Genomic DNA, 18,160 nt, shown 5'->3' with positions numbered 1-18,160 from the left:
GAATGGCCCTTCTGGGGAGGGTCTGAGCCTGTGGGGGCAGTCGAGGGCTGGACTGGCAGCTCTGAGGACACCGAGCCTTTTCTGGGGCACTTCCTGTGTACCGGTCACACCACCTGAAACTCCTCCTCCAGGGACACCCAGGGAGAGCTCAGAGGGCTCGGGAGGACCCAGAAAGACTTGGCCCAGGCCTTCTTGTGGTGCTCGTGGATGTTCCTGCCACAGGCCCTGGCTCTGGGTGCCCCCCAACCTGCTGGGGCTTCTCCAGCTATGCGGCCTTTTAACTGATGGATTTTAGCCTAGATGGGGAGGGAAGTGTCTTTTGATTGAAAAGCTTGCAAAAGCTTCCATTTTCTTTCTCCTCTGTCCACCCTTTTTTCTCTTTTCTCCCTTTTCATCCTCTGCCCGGTTCTCTTGCCCCTCCCTCCCATCCCTGTTCTGTAAATCTGTAAAACAAACACACTTAAAAAAATCTCATTCATCTATTCCATCTGCAGCTCCGAGCTGGATAAAGCTGCTGCCTCCCTTGGGAGTTGGCTTTTGCGCTTTGGGCATTAGTCAGCTCTGTGCAGCCTGGGGCTTTTGGCGGAGAATCCCAGGCCACTGCCATGTAGCCTGGGGCCTTGTTAGCCAGGCCTCAGAGGCTCTGACCCAGATAGATGGGTGGGTGGCTATTTGCTCACCTTCTGGTCCAGAGAGGGACCCCGAAAGGACAGGTAGGGGACCGGAGACCTGAGCTAGTCTTTGAGCAGTGGCAAATAGACGGGCTACCGCAGTCACCCCTGGTCTGTGTGGACTGCCGGCTCCTCTGCCTGCTCTCGTCTCTCCAGGAAAAGCATGGGACCCCGAGGGAGGATTTGCTGGGGGCCACCTCCGCCCGATGGCTTGTTGTGTGTTCCTGGCTTAAGCAGACCCAGGTGAACCTTGCAGCAACACCAGGTGCTACCCTAACAAGCATATGGCCCGTGTCCTTTGCTTGGCCAGACAGTAACTTATTGTTCAGCACTGTTGGAGGCGTGGGGGGGACGTAAGGAGCACAGGGTGTTGTCCTCAGAAGCTTGGAGTTTGCACCCTGCTCACATGGTGGGACCCTGACTGAGCTGGGAAGACGACGGTCGGTGAGTTCCAGGCTTTGCTGCGGGAAGGGAGAGGTGGCAGGGGGCAGAAGGGCTGCCGCTCACTGTCTTTGCTTTCATTCTTCGCTTCGTTTGCCTGCTCGTTCACTCCCTGCAGAAACAGGATGGCTTGGGCCACAGACTGTGCATCAGAATGCTTGCGTTTGAGTTCTGGTCCTTCCAGGAACTAGCTGTGTGGCCCGAGCGTCAGCCGACTCACAGGTGTAGAAGATGCAAACATCCTTCCTTGTCCCGATCATCTTCACAGAATTGTGCTTGGCAGAGAAGGTGATAAGAAACGTCCTCAGTGTTGGGGCGCCTGGGTGGCTCAGTCGGTTAAGCATCTGCCTTCGGCTCAGGTCATGATCCCAGGGTCCTGGGATCGAGTCCTGCATCAGGCTCCCTGCTCTGTGGGGAGCCTGCTTCTCCCTCTCCTCCCCACTTGTGCTCTCTATCTCACTATCTCTGTCTCTCTCAAATAAATAAAATCTAAAAAAAAAAAAAAAAGAAACGTCCTCAGTGCCAATTGTTATATGAGCAAAGTCTTAGTATTAACAGTGTTTGCAGGCCTACAGTGAAGGGGCGTGGCCCTGGGTCCCGTGGGCTGTTCAGAGATGGCTGACACGGCTCCTGCCCTCAGGGCACGCACTGCCTGGCCTGCAACTAGACATATTTCACGGAGGATCTGGCTGGAAGGTTCTCGTCATGTTTTCTCGCGGGGCACTGACCCAACATGGCCCTCACGCTCTTCAGTTCACTCAGCGAGTAGTTACGGAGTGACCACAGGTGCCAGGTGCTGCGGAGGCCAGCCAGCAAGGGCCCAGGTGCCCCAACAAGTCTTGAAGCTGTGACCTGCTCCTCTAGCAGGAGGCTGTGTGTCTCCTGCATCCGAGTCTGGAGGCTTCAGCAGTGCTCATTCACTGGATGATCTTTGGGGCTGACTTCCTTTCACTGTTTGGTCTGGCCAGCTGGGGCAGTGAGTAGATCTGGGAGGGGACCACGGAGGCCCTGGGCAGGGACCTTTAATTTTCGGTGGCCCCAGCTGCCTGTCGAGGCCAACTTCATGCCTCCTGGGGAGAATAATGCCATTTTTGTGTACAGACCCTTCCAGCGTTATTGACGTTGATGCATCATCTTGTCACTAAGTGACCAGGGCTGCAGGAGGGCTGGGATAGCAGCCTTTCTCAGCCCCGATTCCCTGTGGCAGGTGCTGGGTCTGCTCCCTGAGGCCTCGAGTGCCCTTGTTTGATGGGTTGCAGGAAGCAGACGTGGCAGGCCCTTCCCCACACCCAGTACACTTCATTAGATGCCTCTGGATTCTTTGAATTCCCCCTCCATGAATATGTATTGATAATTATAATAAAAATGTAAAATTCAGAAGTAGAATGACGGTTCCTCACTTGGTGATGTCCTTTGAAACAATCCAGGATAGGTTATTTGTATTTAAAAGATACTTCTGTAGGGATTTAGCAAATGAAAAATAACTTTCTTTTAAAAAACCAAAAAAACAAAATAACTCACATCAGGCTCTTTTCCCAAGCAGCACAGCTCTTGGAATCTGGTTGGTCTAGCAGACAGCCTTCAAGGATCTGGAACTACCCTTTTCCCAGCAGAGAGTTTAACGGCTGATCCTACTGCCTGAGCTGCCAGAGCTCCCAGACACCAGGGCTGCCGTGGTGGGGGGCCATTTAGAACTTGCCACCCAGGGTCCCTTAGACTCCTAGCTTTGCCACTTAATCGCTCTAGGACCTTTCACAAGTCACCTAACTTCTCTGAGCCTCAGTTTCTTTATTTGTAAAACGGGAACATAATTCTGTACCTACCTCATAGGGTTGTAGAAAAGATTAAATGATGCATGTCAAGAGCTTTGCATTGTACTAAATAAATATTAGCTGCTATTACGATGAAGATGAGGATGATGCCGAAGGATACTTTTATTGTGTCTACCATCCATGTCCAGAGGAGTTATCCAAGGTCAAGGCAATGACACGAGCTTGGATCAAACTAGTGGGGAATGGGTTAACTCGGTCGGCCTCTGATGCTGGAGCAGGGAGTTGAGGTCCGTCAAAGCCACAAGGGTGAATAGACCAAATTGCAGTGGAGGGAACATCGGCCTGTCCCATGCTGCTCTAAGTTAGCCCTCTAGCTCTGAGCGTCTGTGAGCTCCTCATTTGCTTATTCATTGTTCAGTTCATTTAATGCCAGTCACTGTGCAGGGGGTTGCCAGGTGTATGCTAGAGACCAGGGAAGGGGCCTGGGCAGGGGTGGCTCATCAAGGCCCTCTGTTCTCACTGAGTCAGGAGGTGGGCCTGGCTAGGAGAGTGAGTTTCTGCTCATCACTTGGAGATCTTGGTTATCCAGTGGTGCTTCAGGTAGCCAAGTCCTTTTTCTGAACCTTCCAGCCGTAGAATACTGCCCAGGTATTTTGCAGTGTATCCCTGGAGGCATGCACAGTTATTCTATCCTTCTTTTCCTAATGTCGCTAAGAAAGAAGCTGATCCTAGGAGGAGTCAAGAGGTCTCATATCACTGGTTTGGTTCATCAGCATTGGGTTCTGTAGGTTGGGTTGGAGCATGTTGTTGGTAAGGTGAGATTGCAGCCCCGGTCCCTCGGGGCCGAGTCAGCTATGCTTGGTTGCTTGGCTGCAGGTGGACCTTGTTTCCCTGGACGTTCATCTCCCAATCATGTACCACGGTCACAAACAAGAAAGGGCAAGAATGAGGATGGGCCACATGCTCTGTCTCGGTATTGGAAAATGGTTCCAAGCATTTGTCTTTCTAGTGAATGAAGCTTTCAGAGATTGGTAATAACATTATTAATTGAAAAGACCATATATATTTACCCTGACATTCTACGGTCAGTCTCCACTGAGACTCCATAATGTGAACAAATGATGAAACTCTCTAACTGACATGTTACTAATAACATATTCAGAAGAGTCAAGACTTAAAAGGCAGAGTGGGGAGTGGAGCGGAGTGACGGCTGACTAGGGAGGGCGATTCACTCTGTGACAGCTGGGGTGACCCCAATGCCAGCAGACGGGTAGTTTCTTAGCATGGATGGTTTAACACACACCTGTGCTCACCATGAGGAGGTGGGGCTCCTTCTCTCTGACGATTTACTAGGAATTCTGCCAAGACTTGGGACCACTTAGGTAGCAGTGTATCCTTATATTAGCATCATTTTTTTGGGTTCAATTCAATAGTCAAGGTTTCCTTGTCATGACTGTGTAAGAATCACTTGTTGTTGAGCCAAGGAGGGCACTATAATTATGTTTCCTTTTTTTTTTCCTAAGAGAGGGGGGCAGAAAGAGAGAGAGAATCTCAAGCAGGCTCCATGCCCAGCACGGGCCCTCATGACCCTGAGATCATGACCTGAGCTAAAATCAAGAGTCGGACGTTTAACTGATTGAGCCACCCCGGCGCCCCTGCTTCCTTTCTTGAATAAGCTTTTATTTTTCCTGGAGTTAATAATTAACTCATGTTCCCCCAATTAGCATAGTTTTCTATGTACTTATCTTTATTTTTCTGTTTTAGCATTTTTATTTATTCAATCAAAATTCCTTGAATAGTTTTTTTTCTACCAAGAGTTTGCACCTATTAGATATCCTGTCAGTTCCTTTCTTTTCATCAGGAGACGTCACTTCCAGAGCCCTCTATCCCCTACTGCTCCTGTTATGTTAAAACACCAACCATTTTATTATGTACAAATTCTGTGGGTTAGGATTTCAGGTAGGGCACATTGGAGATGGGTGGCTCTTCTCTACTTTGCAGGGTCTGAGACCTCATCCTGGATGGCTCATATGGCTGGAGATGGCTGGGATGCTCAGCTGGGGTCATACATGTGGGGCCTTGGTTCTGGCTTGGTTCCTAGGTCCTTCTCTTGTTGCATCTGCTGGGGCTGAAATGTCCAAGATGGTTTCTTCACTCAGATGGTCTGGGATGGATGGGTTGGAAGCTGGCTGGTATCTGCATCAGTCTCCATGTGGCTGGCCATAGGACGGTAGTCTCAGCAGAGCTGGACTTCTTACATGTTGGCTGTTTTCCCTGGAGCAAATGTTCCTAGAGATCGAGGTGGAAGCTTCGAGGGTTCCGGTGACTCAGGCTTGGAAGTTAAGTAATGTTATTTCTGTTCCATTCTGTTGGTCCAAATTGAGTCACAGGGCCAGCCAGATTCAAGGCAAGGGGGGGTTCAGGGGCATCAATACCAAGAGAAACACTTGTCGGGAAGCCAGCTTCGGAGACTAGCTACCACATCTCCTGTCTTTCTTCTCTGCTACTTCTTCCTGGAACTGTTTTGGGGCAGGTATTGGATCCTCTGGTGTTTTTGTCTTTTCTTTTTCATTTTCCACATCTTTGTCTTTTTGTTCTACTTTTTGGGAGACTTCCTCAACTTCCTCAAAGTCGTCCCATCATATTTTTATTTTCTAAGATCTCTTTCTTTCCTGATCATTCCATTTTTTATAGCATTCTCTCCTTGTGTCATGGATACAAAATCTTGTCTTATCTCTCAGAAGGTGTTACTTTATAGTATATTGTGGAGGTCTCCATTGGTTCCTTGCTTTGTCTGTTACCTTCAGGTTCCTCTTGATTATTTTGAGATCTTTCCCATATGTTGGAGGCTTTCCTCAAATGTCTGGCTACCCTTGGCTGTGTTTCTGTAGCCAAGAGTGGGGCACTAGGAAGTGGGTTGGGAGCTGTGGTGCTTGGGCTGGTGTGCCACCTGGGAGCTTCCATGCAGGGTGATGATTGGGTAGCAAGCTTCCCTTTCACTGGAGGAGCCCGGATGCCTTTTCTCAGAGATCGCTGGTCAGTTGTTCAGTTTCTTATAGTGGTGGATGTTGGGGAGGTTATCTGGCTGTTGAGGGAGTGATGGGTTGGAAGTGCTCCGTGTTTCAAGTATCAAACACTCCCCCAGGGTCATCCATCCCCAGCCCATCTTCCAGGCACCAGTGATCTCTTGTAGGCTGAATTTTCCTCTTCTATTACATTTGCTCTTGTCAGTTCACACTTTAAAAAAATCCAAAAAACTATTATTTTAAGGGGCTTCAGAAGAAGCAAAATAAATTCAGATAATGAGTCTGCTGTGTTCATCATGGGAAGTCTCAACAGGCTGAAGATGATGTCTGTCTCTCCCTCTATGTCCGTATCCATTTCTGTATTTATGTCTATCTCCCCTAAAGGAAGTGAGAGAGAGAACTATTTAAAAATTATTTTTTACTGTGATATGTGCCATACATCCAAATTGAATTAGGCAGCAAGCACCCATGTACTTGCTATCTGGGTCAAGAAATACTAACAGGCTGGGAAAGTGCTGATACTCTGTGCTTTTGTGGCTCCATGGCTTTGTGATTTTGGGTCTGAAGCTGTCTGACGCCATGACCTTGGGAGCTGGCCGTCTTTGCTCTGACCATGGTGTCGCTCCTTCTGCTGAGGCCAGGCAGTGCCAGGCTGAGTGGCCGACCACGTGAGGGAAGCTGCTCATTCGGCAGTTTCGAGGTGATGCAGTGCGCTCAGGCTGGATGACGCACGCACCTGCACCTCCCTTGCCCTTACTCCTGTCTCTCTCTGCTAAGGCTTTGGTACTTTTCTGAACCCATCTGGGTTTCCCGGGGCCCCATGACTTGCGGTGTGTCCAGAATGATCGTCTGCCTCCTGCAAAACTAGTTCTCCCCCTCCTTGGTCTGTGTCATGGTCGAAGCACCCATCCCTTGGTTTTCTGAAACCAGCCTTTTAGCTTCTCCTCCTCTTATCACAAAGTGATCTTAGTTTTGCCTCTGAGATACCTTATGACCCCCTGGTTCTGTTTCTGTGGCCGTAAATGCAGGGGGCGCCCGTCCTCCCTCTGCCTCCTGCCCTGCAGCAGAGCCCTGCCTTGGAACTGCCGCTCCCCATTGCCCATGAGATAGACTTCAGATGGCTTGGTGCCTGTTTCCCAGACTGCGCTCCCGTCCACAGACCTCCGTCACTGTTTCTGTCATGTCTGGGTGCCCCTGTGGTAGCCCTTTAATAGTTTCCCTTAACTGCTTAATTAAATGAACTCATTTTATTTTTATAAGATTTTATTTATTTTATTTGAGGGGGGAGGGGCGGAGGGAGAGGGAGAGAGAATCTCAAGCAGACTTCCCGCTGAGTGCGGAGCCTGACTTGGTGCTCGATCCCACCACCCTGAGATCGCAACCTGAGCCGAAACCAAGAGTCGGACGCTTAACCGACTGAGCCACCCAGGCACCCCTTGAACGAACTCATTTATTTATTTATTTTTAAGGTTTTATTTATTTATTTGACAGAGAGCATAAGTAGGCAGAGTGGCAGGCAGAGGGAGAAGCAGGCTCCCCATGGAGCAGGGAGCCCAACGCAGGGCTCGATCCCTGGACCCTGGGATCACAACCTGAGCTGAAGGCAGATGCTTAACGACTGAGCGCCCCAGGCGTCCCGAACGAACTCATTTTAGAAGGCGGTGCTGTGTCACCCCCGTAAAAGGAGACTCAGAATAGCCTCCCGTCAGTAGAGGGCACCTGTAAAGGACCGGTAACTAGCCATTGAGGAAAGAGCCCTGCGAGCACCTGCTGTGCCAGCAGTGATGTGTGCACCCGGTGCTGGGCAAGCGTGATGCGGATGCGCCTCTCGAGTGAGCCCCAGTTCTTTCCCACCGTCAATGCACTGTGGAGCCGGACTGCCTGGGGCCAGGCTCTGCTCTGCTGCCCTCCAGCTGTGGGAACTGGGGCAAGTCACCCCACCTCTCGGAGTCTCAGTTTCCCCTTCTGTAAAGCGGGGTTAATAATATTTGCTGCAAAGGGTTGTCGTGAGTCTTAAATGGGCCAGGCCTCCAACAGCCCCCGTCCATGGTAAGCCTGGGGGCTGTGGGCTTTCACTTTTCCTTTTCGAGGGCCTGCTAAGTGCCAGGGAAGTGTTTCCTCCGCATTGATGACACAGGATGGTCTGACTCGGTGCTCTTTGCTTTCACTCCTCCGTGCCTCTGCTTCTTTGCCGTTCCCGGGTAGGTGCTAGCCTTGCCCTCAAGGTCTCGCTCAAGGTCTAGCTCAGCTGTCACCTCTTCTGTGATACCTGTGCCCATCTCCCAGGGAGACCTGGCCTTCCCTTCCCTGTGTCCCATGGCACTTTATTCTGTATAATCCACGTTGGTATTTGGCAAGAGGATCTTTCACGTGGGTGTGCTGTGCCTTCAGGACGGTGTCTGCATTTTCACTTCTCCTGCCTGGATTGTCTTCTCAGGTGCTTGTAAATAGTCCCGAAGTCACTGCCCTTGGTAACTAACACACAGTGCACCTGGATCTCCAAGAACTCAAGCTGCAGGGACATGAGAAGGTGCTGGCTGGTGTCCTCTCTTCTCTGCCTCTCCTGGGCACGCAGGACAGGTGGAGCTGGCTTTCTCATTGTGATGGGAAACCGCAGTGGGATTGGAGAGGGGGGTCTGGGGAGTTGAAGCCCAACGCTCAGATTTCTGGACTCTGTGACTCTCAGGCCCACACCAAACCCCTCAGGGTCTGCTCTTACTCATATGGGAGCTGTGCGGCATCAGTCAGTTCTAAAAGTTGTCTGTTCGGTAAAGCTTTTCCCAGGAGTGTGTAGATGTGCCTGTGTGTGTAGGTTGGACCATCGGCTCTGAGATGTGATAGAGGAGGAGGCTTGGGTGTCCCACACCAGCGGCCGCGGCTGGGTCTCCAGGGCTGGGTGACCCTCCTGTGTTTTTCCTCTTTGTGCCTGCCCTTTCTCCTACCCTGACCCAGTTTAGGGACTCAGGGTCCTCGCCCAGCACACCCAGGGAGAAGCCCGTAAGTTCTTGGAAGCTACAGACACGAAGTATCGCCCAGACCTCCCCTTGGTCCCACGGGTAGCCCCGTCCCATTGCCCAGGGTGTAGCCTGTTTACCTCCTGTGCAGCCCTGGCTTCTGCCGTCGATTCATTCCTTATGGGGGATCCATAGGCCCTGTGGACCCCTGACACTCAGGGCCCCCCTTTTTTAAAATAAGCTCTATGCCCAACTTGGGGCTTGAACTCATAGCCCTGAGATCAGGAGTCACATGCTTTACTGACTGAACCAGCCAGGCGCCCCAGTGCTCATGCTTTATAAACGTGTGTGCATGGACCAGCTGTACTTCTTGACCGGTTCTCCCTGAGATGCGGCCCGCTCACTTTTCGCACACTCAGGCTGCGGTGATTGGGGAACTGCATTCTCTGGAGACCAGGAGACAGGCTGGCTGTGGATTTGGGCATCTCCCCTTGCCTCTCCGGGCCTTGGTGTCCTTGGGTGTGTGATTAGGTTGTTGAATGGCTTCTCATGGTTTCTCCCAGAGCTGCTGGGGGTCTGTGTCCATGCACCCCAGGATTGAGTGGGCGTGGTGGGGGTGGGGGCGGCCATTTTGCATTTCCGCGGAGTTTGGAGTCATCAACGGTCCAGAATTGGGTTCCGAATCCCCAGGAACCAGCAGTGTGCACAGGGATGGGACACGACACCAAAGTCAAGCCTCCCAGATGCTGCCGGCTGAGCAGTACTTGCTCCTTCCTGAGAGGCTCTTCAAGGGGGGCATTGGGACTCACTCCCTCCACCTCCTGGAGCCTCTCATTCCCAAATCCCGTGCCCCCTTCTGTCCCTCTGCTACCCTGCCAACTCTGCTGGGCCCTGTTCTTCTCCCCTTCCACGTCCGCCCCAGCACAGGACGGACATTAACCCCCTCACCTCTGTGTCTGTCCTTTTGGGGCTTGCAATCAGTCCATGAGCATGTGCCGAGGACCCAGTGGCTCACACGGTGGCTGGGCTCTCCTGTCCCTGCCTCCCAGGCTTAGGGTCCAGCGTGTATGGGCAACTGAGTTCCCCCATCTGCAGCTGCTCCTGCCTCGCTCCGCCCTCTGGCTGGCTTTCTGCCTCGGCCCCCCTCCTCCATGCCCACTCCTTCCCGCCTTTGACGGCAGCCTTGGAAACAGCAGCGGTGGTGACCAGGTCTTCTGGAACCAGGCCCTGTGCTAAGTGCCTCATTGGCCTTATTCAGCCCACTGATGAGAGGGCTGTAATTATACCATTTTACAGATGAGGAAGCTGAGGGGCATGGAGATGACGTGACCCGACCAGGGTCACATAGCTAATTGGGGTAGGGCTAGAATTCAAATCCAGGCCTATTGAACCATAAAGCGAATGCCTTTGATCCGCAGTACGTGCTGCCCATTTGCCTGGCCCTCTACTCCATCCAGCCTGCTGCCAGGCTGTCCTGCCAAGCCTGGACAGAACTTCTCGAATATGTTTCCAATCCCAGGGATGCCCCAGCACGCCGGCTGCTAGGATGGGGGCTACGTGATTGTGCCACAGGGCCTGGGGTCTCTGTAGACGGCAAGGCAGACTCCTCTGGGCATGGACCCTCAGTCTGCACCCCGCTTATCCCTCCCCCTGGCCCGCCTTGCCCAAGCACTACATAATTGTCTGCCACCATAAAAGCTGTCTAAGACACTAGTCACTGAGGAGTTGAACAGTTTTCTGAGTCCTGTTCAGGGAACAGGTGTTGGGAGTTAACCTGCCCATTCTGCAGACGAGAAAGCAGAGAGGTTTTGAGGTTCAGCTCGTCAGGCCTAGAGCTAGTCCTGGCTTCTAATTCCCCTTTCTTCTCAGCGTGTCTGCTTCTTATGATGATTTCTTGTGAAGCTTTTTATGTTATTCCTATTGTTTATGGTCTAATTATATAAGATGGGGAAATATGAAACGTTAGAACTCAGACAATCTCTCCAAATAAATGACAGTGCAGGTACTTCTGAGTGCTGGGAGTGGAGACAGAAGGCCTTGCTTTCTTTTTTTTTTTTGATTTTTTTTATTCTTATGTTAATCCCCATACATTACATCATTAGTTTTAGGTGTAGTGTTCCATGATTCATTGTTTGTGCATAACACCCAGTGCTCCATGCAGAATGTGCCCTCCTCAATACCCATCACCAGGCTAACCCAACCTCCCACCCTCCTCCCCTCTAGAACCCTCAGTTTGTTTTTCAGAGTCCATCGTCTCTCATGGTTCGTCTACCCCTCCGATTCCCCCCCCTTCATTCTCCCCCTCCTGCTATCTTCTTTTTTTTTTTCTTAACATATATTGCATTATTTGTTTCAGAGGTACAGATCTGAGATTCAACAGTCTTGCACAATTCACAGCGCTTACCAGAGCACATACCCTCCCCAGTGTCCATCACCCAGTCACCCCATCCCTCCCACCCCATCCCCCACTCCAGCAACCCTCAGTTTGTTTCCTGAGATTAAGAATTCCTCATATCAGTGAGATCATATGATACATGTCTTTCTCTGTTTGACTTATTTCGCTCAGCATAACACCCTCCAGTTCCATCCACGTCGTTGCAAATGGCAAGATTTCATTGGGTTTTTTTGATGGCTGCATAATATTCTATTGTGTTTGTGTGTGTGTGTGAGTATATATACACATCTTCTTTATCCATTCATCTGTCGATGGACATCTTGGCTCTTTCCACAGTTTGGCTATTGTGGACATTGCTGCTATAAACATCGGGGTGCACGTACCCTTTCGGATCCCTACTTTTGTATCTTTGGGGTAAATACCCAGTAGTGCAATTGCTGGATCATATGGTAGCTCTATTTTCAACTTTTTGAGGAACCTCCATACTGTTTTCCAGAGTGAAGGCCTTGCTTTCAACAGGTGTGAGTATGAGGGAGCCCTTGTTGGTGTCTGAAGTCTTGCCACAAAGCCAGAGCTTGCACGCAGCCCGGGGCTGGGGGCACCAAAAGGCAGCCAGGGCAGAAAGTAGGCAGCAGAAATGACAGAAATAGAGCCCATTCAGCCCCTTCTCTCTTACTCCTTTTTTTTTTTTTAAAGATTTTATTTATTTATTTATTTGAGAGAGAGAGAGAGAAACAGCATGAGAGGGGATAGGGTCAGAGGGAGAAGCAGGCTCCCTGCTGAGCCGGGAGCCCGATGTGGGACTCGATCCCAGGACTCCGGGATCATGACCTGAGCCGAAGGCAGTCGCTTAACCAACTGAGCCACCCAGGCGCCCCTCTCTAACTCCTTTTAAAAAGCTGAATTATAATTTGCACACCGTAAAATTCACCCTTTAAAGTGTGTAATTCAGTGCTGTTTAGTATATTTTCACAGTTGTGCCTCCATCACCTATGTAGTTCCAGAACGTTTTTATCCCCTCAGGAAGAAACCCCGAACCCATTAACAGTCACTCCCTGCTCCTCCCCACTCCCCACCAGGCCCTGGCAACCACTGATCTACTTTCTGTCTCTGGATTTGCCTGTTCTGGACCTTTCCTGTAAATAAAATCACACCGTATGTGGCCTTTTGTGTCTGGCTTCTTTCCTGTAGCATAATGTTTTCGAGGTTCATCCACACTGTAGCCTGAATCAGTACTTTGTTCCTTTTTATGGCCGAATACTATTCCATCCTGCGGCTAGGCCACATTTTGTTTTTCTGTTCATTGCTTGATGGACACTGGGTTATTTCCGCCTTCGGTTGCTGTGAATGGTATGTCTCGTTCCTTTTGGTTCAGTTTTCCTGGGAAGCTCTTTACAGTGGCCAGCTGTCTGCATTCTTCTAGCTTGGCTCTTTGGAAAGCAGGAGAAAGCAGAGCTAGATATGGCTGGGTGGCTGGGGCCCCAGTGGGGTGAGAGATGCACAGGGAGTTTGTAGGTTTGGGAGAACTCTGCCAGAAGGAGGGCTTAAACCTGGCCCCAGAGCCGTCTGCTGGTAGGTCGGTATTTTTCCTGTTGTTGATTATTAACCGATCATTATGATCCTGAAAGTGGATCCCTGGGGCTAGAATTGGTGTTTTTTTGAAATGCCAGAAATGTTTTCAAAGACATTAAACAGTCCTGGACCCTTCCTTGCTTCTCTCTCTCCACTTGGAGATCAGATCACTGTTTTAGGAGTTATAGTAAAAATAAAGATGATAATAATAATAATGGTCTATATTTGTATAGGACTTTATGGTTTGTTTTTTTTTTAAAGATTTTATTTATTTATTTGACAGAGAAAGACACAGCGAGAGAGGGAACACAAACGGGGAGTGGGAGAGGGAGAAGCAGACTCCCCGCTGAGCAGGGAGCCCGATGCGGGACTCGATCCCGGGACTCCAGGATCATGACCCGAGCCGAAGGCAGTCGCTTAACCAACTGAGCCACCCAGGCGCCCAGGACTTTATGTTTTATTTCACAGCGATGACATTTAATTCCTCAGAACATCATCGCCCCCATCTTTGCAGATGAAGGAAGTGGGACCCACAGAGGGGAGGTGACTTACCCGAGGGCCCACAGTGGGGTAGCAGGTAGATCCAGACTGGAACCTGGGAGTCTCTTGATCCCTAGCGTAGGGCACTTTCATAGAAATGGGGAGGAGATGACCTCAGATGGTCTAGGGCAGGGAAATCTGAGGCTGGACAGAAGGAGCTAGAAGGCCTGGGTGCTGTAAGTAGGGCCCTCGCCTGGGGGGGGGAATGAACAGTCCCATCTGGGTGAACCATCCCCTGGCTTTCTCAGCTTCCTCCACAGGCTCCTTGATCATTTCCTCTCGAGATCTGCATTTGGCTAAAGCCAGCTAGACCCTCTCCCAGCTGCCCCAGGTTTGCCCATGTTTCCTGGGAAGGAATCCCAGAGCAGAGAACCTCAGTGTTAGGTGGTTCCGGGACAGAGGGATGCTGAGTGGGTAGCACCCCCACGACCCCCAGAGGCTGGAGGAGGCCGCTGACCTGCCCATTTGTGTCCACGCTTATCACCTTTCTCTTTGAGCAGAGTGTATGCTCTTCCTCCTCCCTCTTCTGCCTTCTCTCCATTCCCATTTTTCCCTCATCCTGTGGGTCCCTGTGTGGGTCTGGGACCCCACGTCGTTGGAGCTGTGTGTGAGCATTTGGCTGGCCTGGTTGGAGACGCAGTTTCAGACTCTGTGCCGTGACAATGTCAAGATCACTGTGGGTCACAAGAAAGTTGTTACAAATAATAGTAAGGATACCACCTCTGCTAATAATTTACTTTTCGCTTATAATAAATGAGAGCAGATTCAAGGTTACTTCCTGGTATAATCATGTCACTTTCACCTACTCGTGTGTGATTTGTTTGCTTGAGAAAGGGCTGGAAGGGCACTGAGCACCCAAGTTCTTACTCTGTCTTCGCACCAGCTGGTGGCCGGGCTGGGCCTGGCTGTCCCTGGGAAGGTGGCTCCAGCACACGAAGGTTGTGAGGGCGGGGGCAGGACGAGGTTGAACCCCGCTGACCATGGCAGGGGTGGTGAGGCGCAAGCGGGGGATTCCGTTGTCTTTGTTTTTGGTCCTCCGATGACAAAGACACCAGTCAAATTGAATTAAGGGGCCACCTTAATGACCTCTTAACTTGATTACATTTCCTAATAAGGACATATTCATGGGTACTGGAGGTTAGGACTTCAACTATCTTTTTTTGGGGACATGATTCATAGTAGGCAGTTGGCGCTTCATTAAGTACCTTTGGCTTCTAGGAGTTGAGAATGGGGATGGAGCAGTGTGTCCTGTCCCCTCCCACAGGGGCCCTTCAAAGCCATCAGTGTACCAAGGCAGGGTAGGTCTGTGACCAAGGGCCTGTGGTGTACTCTGAGTCCTGCTCTTTTTGAGGGCAGCAGTCTTGCCTTCTGTCCACCCTGGCACCCCATCCGGAGTCTTGGACAGAGCCCTAGAACAAGCATGAAGCCGCTAGCCACTGGTGCTCATTCCTGCTCCAGCACTTTTCAGGCTCCAGACACCATTCCGGAAAGCCTTCTGGCTGGAAGACACCTTGTGCCCCCACTGAATTGTCCTCACCACTCCCTGGTGACTGGTCCCAGGAGCTTATGCTGGCATCCAGGGAAAACAGGCTGGTGCAGGGAAGCGGGGCTCAGCCTAGGAGGGGTTGGGTGCGGGGGCCCTTTGCCTGAGACTCAGGGGCCTTGGGTAGTAGTCGCATCTGCTGTGGTCCGATGGGAGTGGACGTCTTGCACCTTATGGCGAGAAGCAGACCGCGTGACTCTATGTATGAGCTTCCCTACACCAGTGATAGTAAAAATCTGCCAACATTGCCCTCCTCTAGGATTCGTGTGCCTACAAATTGGGACTGTGGTCAGGCAAGTGTGCCACAGCCTCATCCTGTAGACTTTGGGCAAGGGGCTTGCCTCCTGTCCTCTGCCTGCATACTTCTTTCTCCTTGGCTCCCAGCCTCTGAGGGGAGCTGTTCTCGTCCATCCTCACCTCAGGAGACCTGAAGGTGGTGCCCCCATCCCTGCTCATCCTTCCGCCCCTCCCTTTCCCTTATGGCTCTCAGGGACTAGCCCGTTGACGGGGAGCAGTAGCTGCTTGGGAGAGGGCCGAGTGGCCGGAGGGGTCGAGCCTGTGCCGGGATCCAGCTCCGTGGGGTCCACAGGCAGGAGAGGGCCAGAACAGCTGGGCTGGACCCCGCACTGGCCCAAGGCCATCAGTGGAAGGGGAGGTGGTGGCTCTTGACTAAGAGGTAGAAGGAGCCTCATTCATTCCTTTGCATGTGAGTGTGTGCACATCTGCATGATTCGTGGCCCTGCTGGTTCTTGTGCCAGTTATAGTCTGGACCCGGAGGGGGGCACCCCCCTCTTCCCCACCCTGAATGAGAGCTAGGTCCAGGAGGACATGAAGAAAAAGACAGATGGAGGATCAGAAAGGGGGATTGGCAGGTTGAGGTTAATGGGGGTCATATGGATCCTCTTCGAAGCCAGATGTTCACGCAGCCTCCTTACCTGGTTGCCTAGAGGACAATGAGGCATGGCCTGCGGCAGGGGTAGGCAGGGGTCATGCCAGGGTACACAGGGCCCCACAGCACCTGGTCTGGTTTCTTTCAGGTTGGGCTGCCTTGTGGGCTAAGGGGAGCCAGGCTGGGGTGGTGTCTGGCTCTCAGGGCAAAAGGGCTTCTTGTGGAAAGGCAGAGGGCGAGGCTCTGTAGGGAGGGTGGGCTTCTCTCATGAAGGAGGTCTGGGGTTGGGGTTGTCATCCCTGTTGGCAAGATGTGGGCTAGAAAGTACAGAAGCATTCTCTTGAGGTGGCAGTGGGGGTCCTTTGGACATTGAAATAGGACCCAGGTGTCAGACTGACTCGGCTGCTTCAGGGTGGGGCTTTGGAGAAGGAAGCAGTTGCAAAGTTGGGAGCCTTGGAGGCTCAGCCAGGTCTTGGGCTCTTGATACCGTTACCCTCGCTGCTCCACGCTGTCTCAGGAGACAGCCAGGGCACGTCCAGGACTCCAGAGGCCCTTGTCTGGGGCTCCCCCAAGTTCTGCCCAGCTGGCCCTGTTGCATAACCATTGCTCCAAAGGCTTATCTCACTGCCAGCATCCTGCCCGGGGATCGGACTGCAAGCTAGCACCGCCTGGTCACCAGCGAGGGCCAGATGGAAAGTGGGGAGAATGTGAGAGCAGTGAACTTGTTGCTGTTGTGTTGTCATGGTGACACAACTCTGTTGAGCTGCTTCTCCATGGTCCTAGCCCACATGGACTAAAATAAGTTCTACCTGCAGCTTACACAGCAGGCAGCCCCATCCTCCCAGGGTCAGCTCTCTGGCCGCGGGGTGGGGGTGGTGGTGGTGGGGTGTGTGTGTGTGTGTTCGTGTTCACAGGGGCAAAGGCGACCCAGGAAGGATGACTCACAAACGTTTATATTCTTCTTCTATCTCTCTATTTTTTGGTCCTGAATTCAAATGTATTTTGACATACATCTACCGAATGTATAGCTGTATTTTAGTAACCTCTATAATTTTGACAAATGAAAATGCTTGAAGATGAATGGTAACTGCTACAGTTTCAGGGCCTAATTATTTTCCACTGTGTCACTGTGGTAAAACGGTACGCTTATTTTGATGCCTTTCAACATTTGTCCGTGCCTCTGAGGCCTGTGGGTGTTGTGGGTCCTCTGTCTTCAGAGCGCGGTTCTCAGACTGCACTGTGCATCAGAACCAGCTGGAGGGATTGTAAACCCAGATTCCTAGGCCCCACGGCTGAGACTCTGGTGTGCACCTGAGCATTTGCATTTCTCACGAGTTCCCAGGTGATGCTGATGTGGCTGGTACAGGAACCGCATGTGGAATAGCCCCAGGGGGCTCAGTCGGTTAAGTGTCCGACTCTTGATTTTGGCTCAGGTCATGATCTCAGGGTTGTGAGATCGAGCTCCAGGTCTGGCTCTGCGCTCAGCGGGGAGTCTGCTTGAGATTCTCTCTCTCCCTCTCCCTCTGCCCCTGCCTCTGCTTGCGCACACTCTCTCTCTCTCTCTCAAATAAATAAACAAAAAATGAAACGGGTGCCTGGGTGGCTCAGTCAGTTAAGCGTTTGTCTTTGGCTCAGGTCACAATCCTGGGGTCCTGGGATCGAGGTCCACATCGGGCTCCCTGCTCAGCGGGGAGCCTGCTTCTGACTCTGCCCCCCTCACCCTGCTCGTGTTCTCTCTCTCTTTCATTCACCCTCTCTGTCTCTCTCTCAAATGAATAAATAAAATCTTAAAAAAAAAAAAGGATTTTCTAACTACACTGGACTGTGCTAGGTTTTTTTTTTTTTTTTAAGATTTTATTTATTTGACAGAGCGAGAGAGAGAGCGCGAGAGAGGGAACACAAGCAGGGGGAGTGGGAGAGGGAGAAGCAGGCTTCCCGCCGAGCAGGGAGCCTGATGCGGGGCTCGATTCCAGGACCCTGAGATCATGACCTGAGCCAAAGGCAGATGCTTAACAACTGAGCCCCCCAGGTGCCCCTGGACTGTGCTAGGTTTTAAAACGAAACAAAACAAAGTTTAGAACACCTCAGCAGAGAGTGCGGTGCAGCCTGGTCTCGCGCGGTGTGTGTTAGAGCAGGTCCCCGTGCCCACTCCTGTAGGCAGGGAGAGGCGACGGCTCGGCAGGCCCTCACTGACCTCTGACCTCTCCCATATTCTGTGGCCTCTTCACAGGAAGCAGGAGCTGGCCAACAGCCCGGACGTGACCTTCCCAGACCGGCCGCTGTCTCCCCCTCTCACCGCACCTCCCACTATGAAGGTAAGAGGCCTAGAGTTGGGCAGTGGCGGGGCAGTGGCTGTC

General features: G+C 51.7%; 1 protein-coding gene across 1 annotated transcript in view; it reads left to right on the top strand.

Annotated features, from left to right (window-relative positions):
• Positions 1–18,037: 18,037 nt before the first annotated feature.
• RAP1GAP2 (RAP1 GTPase activating protein 2) overlaps positions 18,038–18,160 on the top strand; it is a 107,045-nt gene continuing 106,922 nt past the window's right edge. The window contains exon 1 of the mRNA XM_021704431.2: positions 18,038–18,118. Coding sequence (XP_021560106.2) covers positions 18,113–18,118 — 6 coding nt within the window. The 5' untranslated portion in view covers positions 18,038–18,112. The remainder of the gene's footprint in view (positions 18,119–18,160) is intronic.

The sequence above is a fragment of the Neomonachus schauinslandi genome, chromosome 15, assembly GCF_002201575.2.
Source record: "Neomonachus schauinslandi chromosome 15, ASM220157v2, whole genome shotgun sequence".
Lineage (NCBI taxonomy): Eukaryota > Metazoa > Chordata > Mammalia > Carnivora > Phocidae > Neomonachus > Neomonachus schauinslandi.
This window is presented reverse-complemented; position numbering and strand designations above follow the sequence as displayed.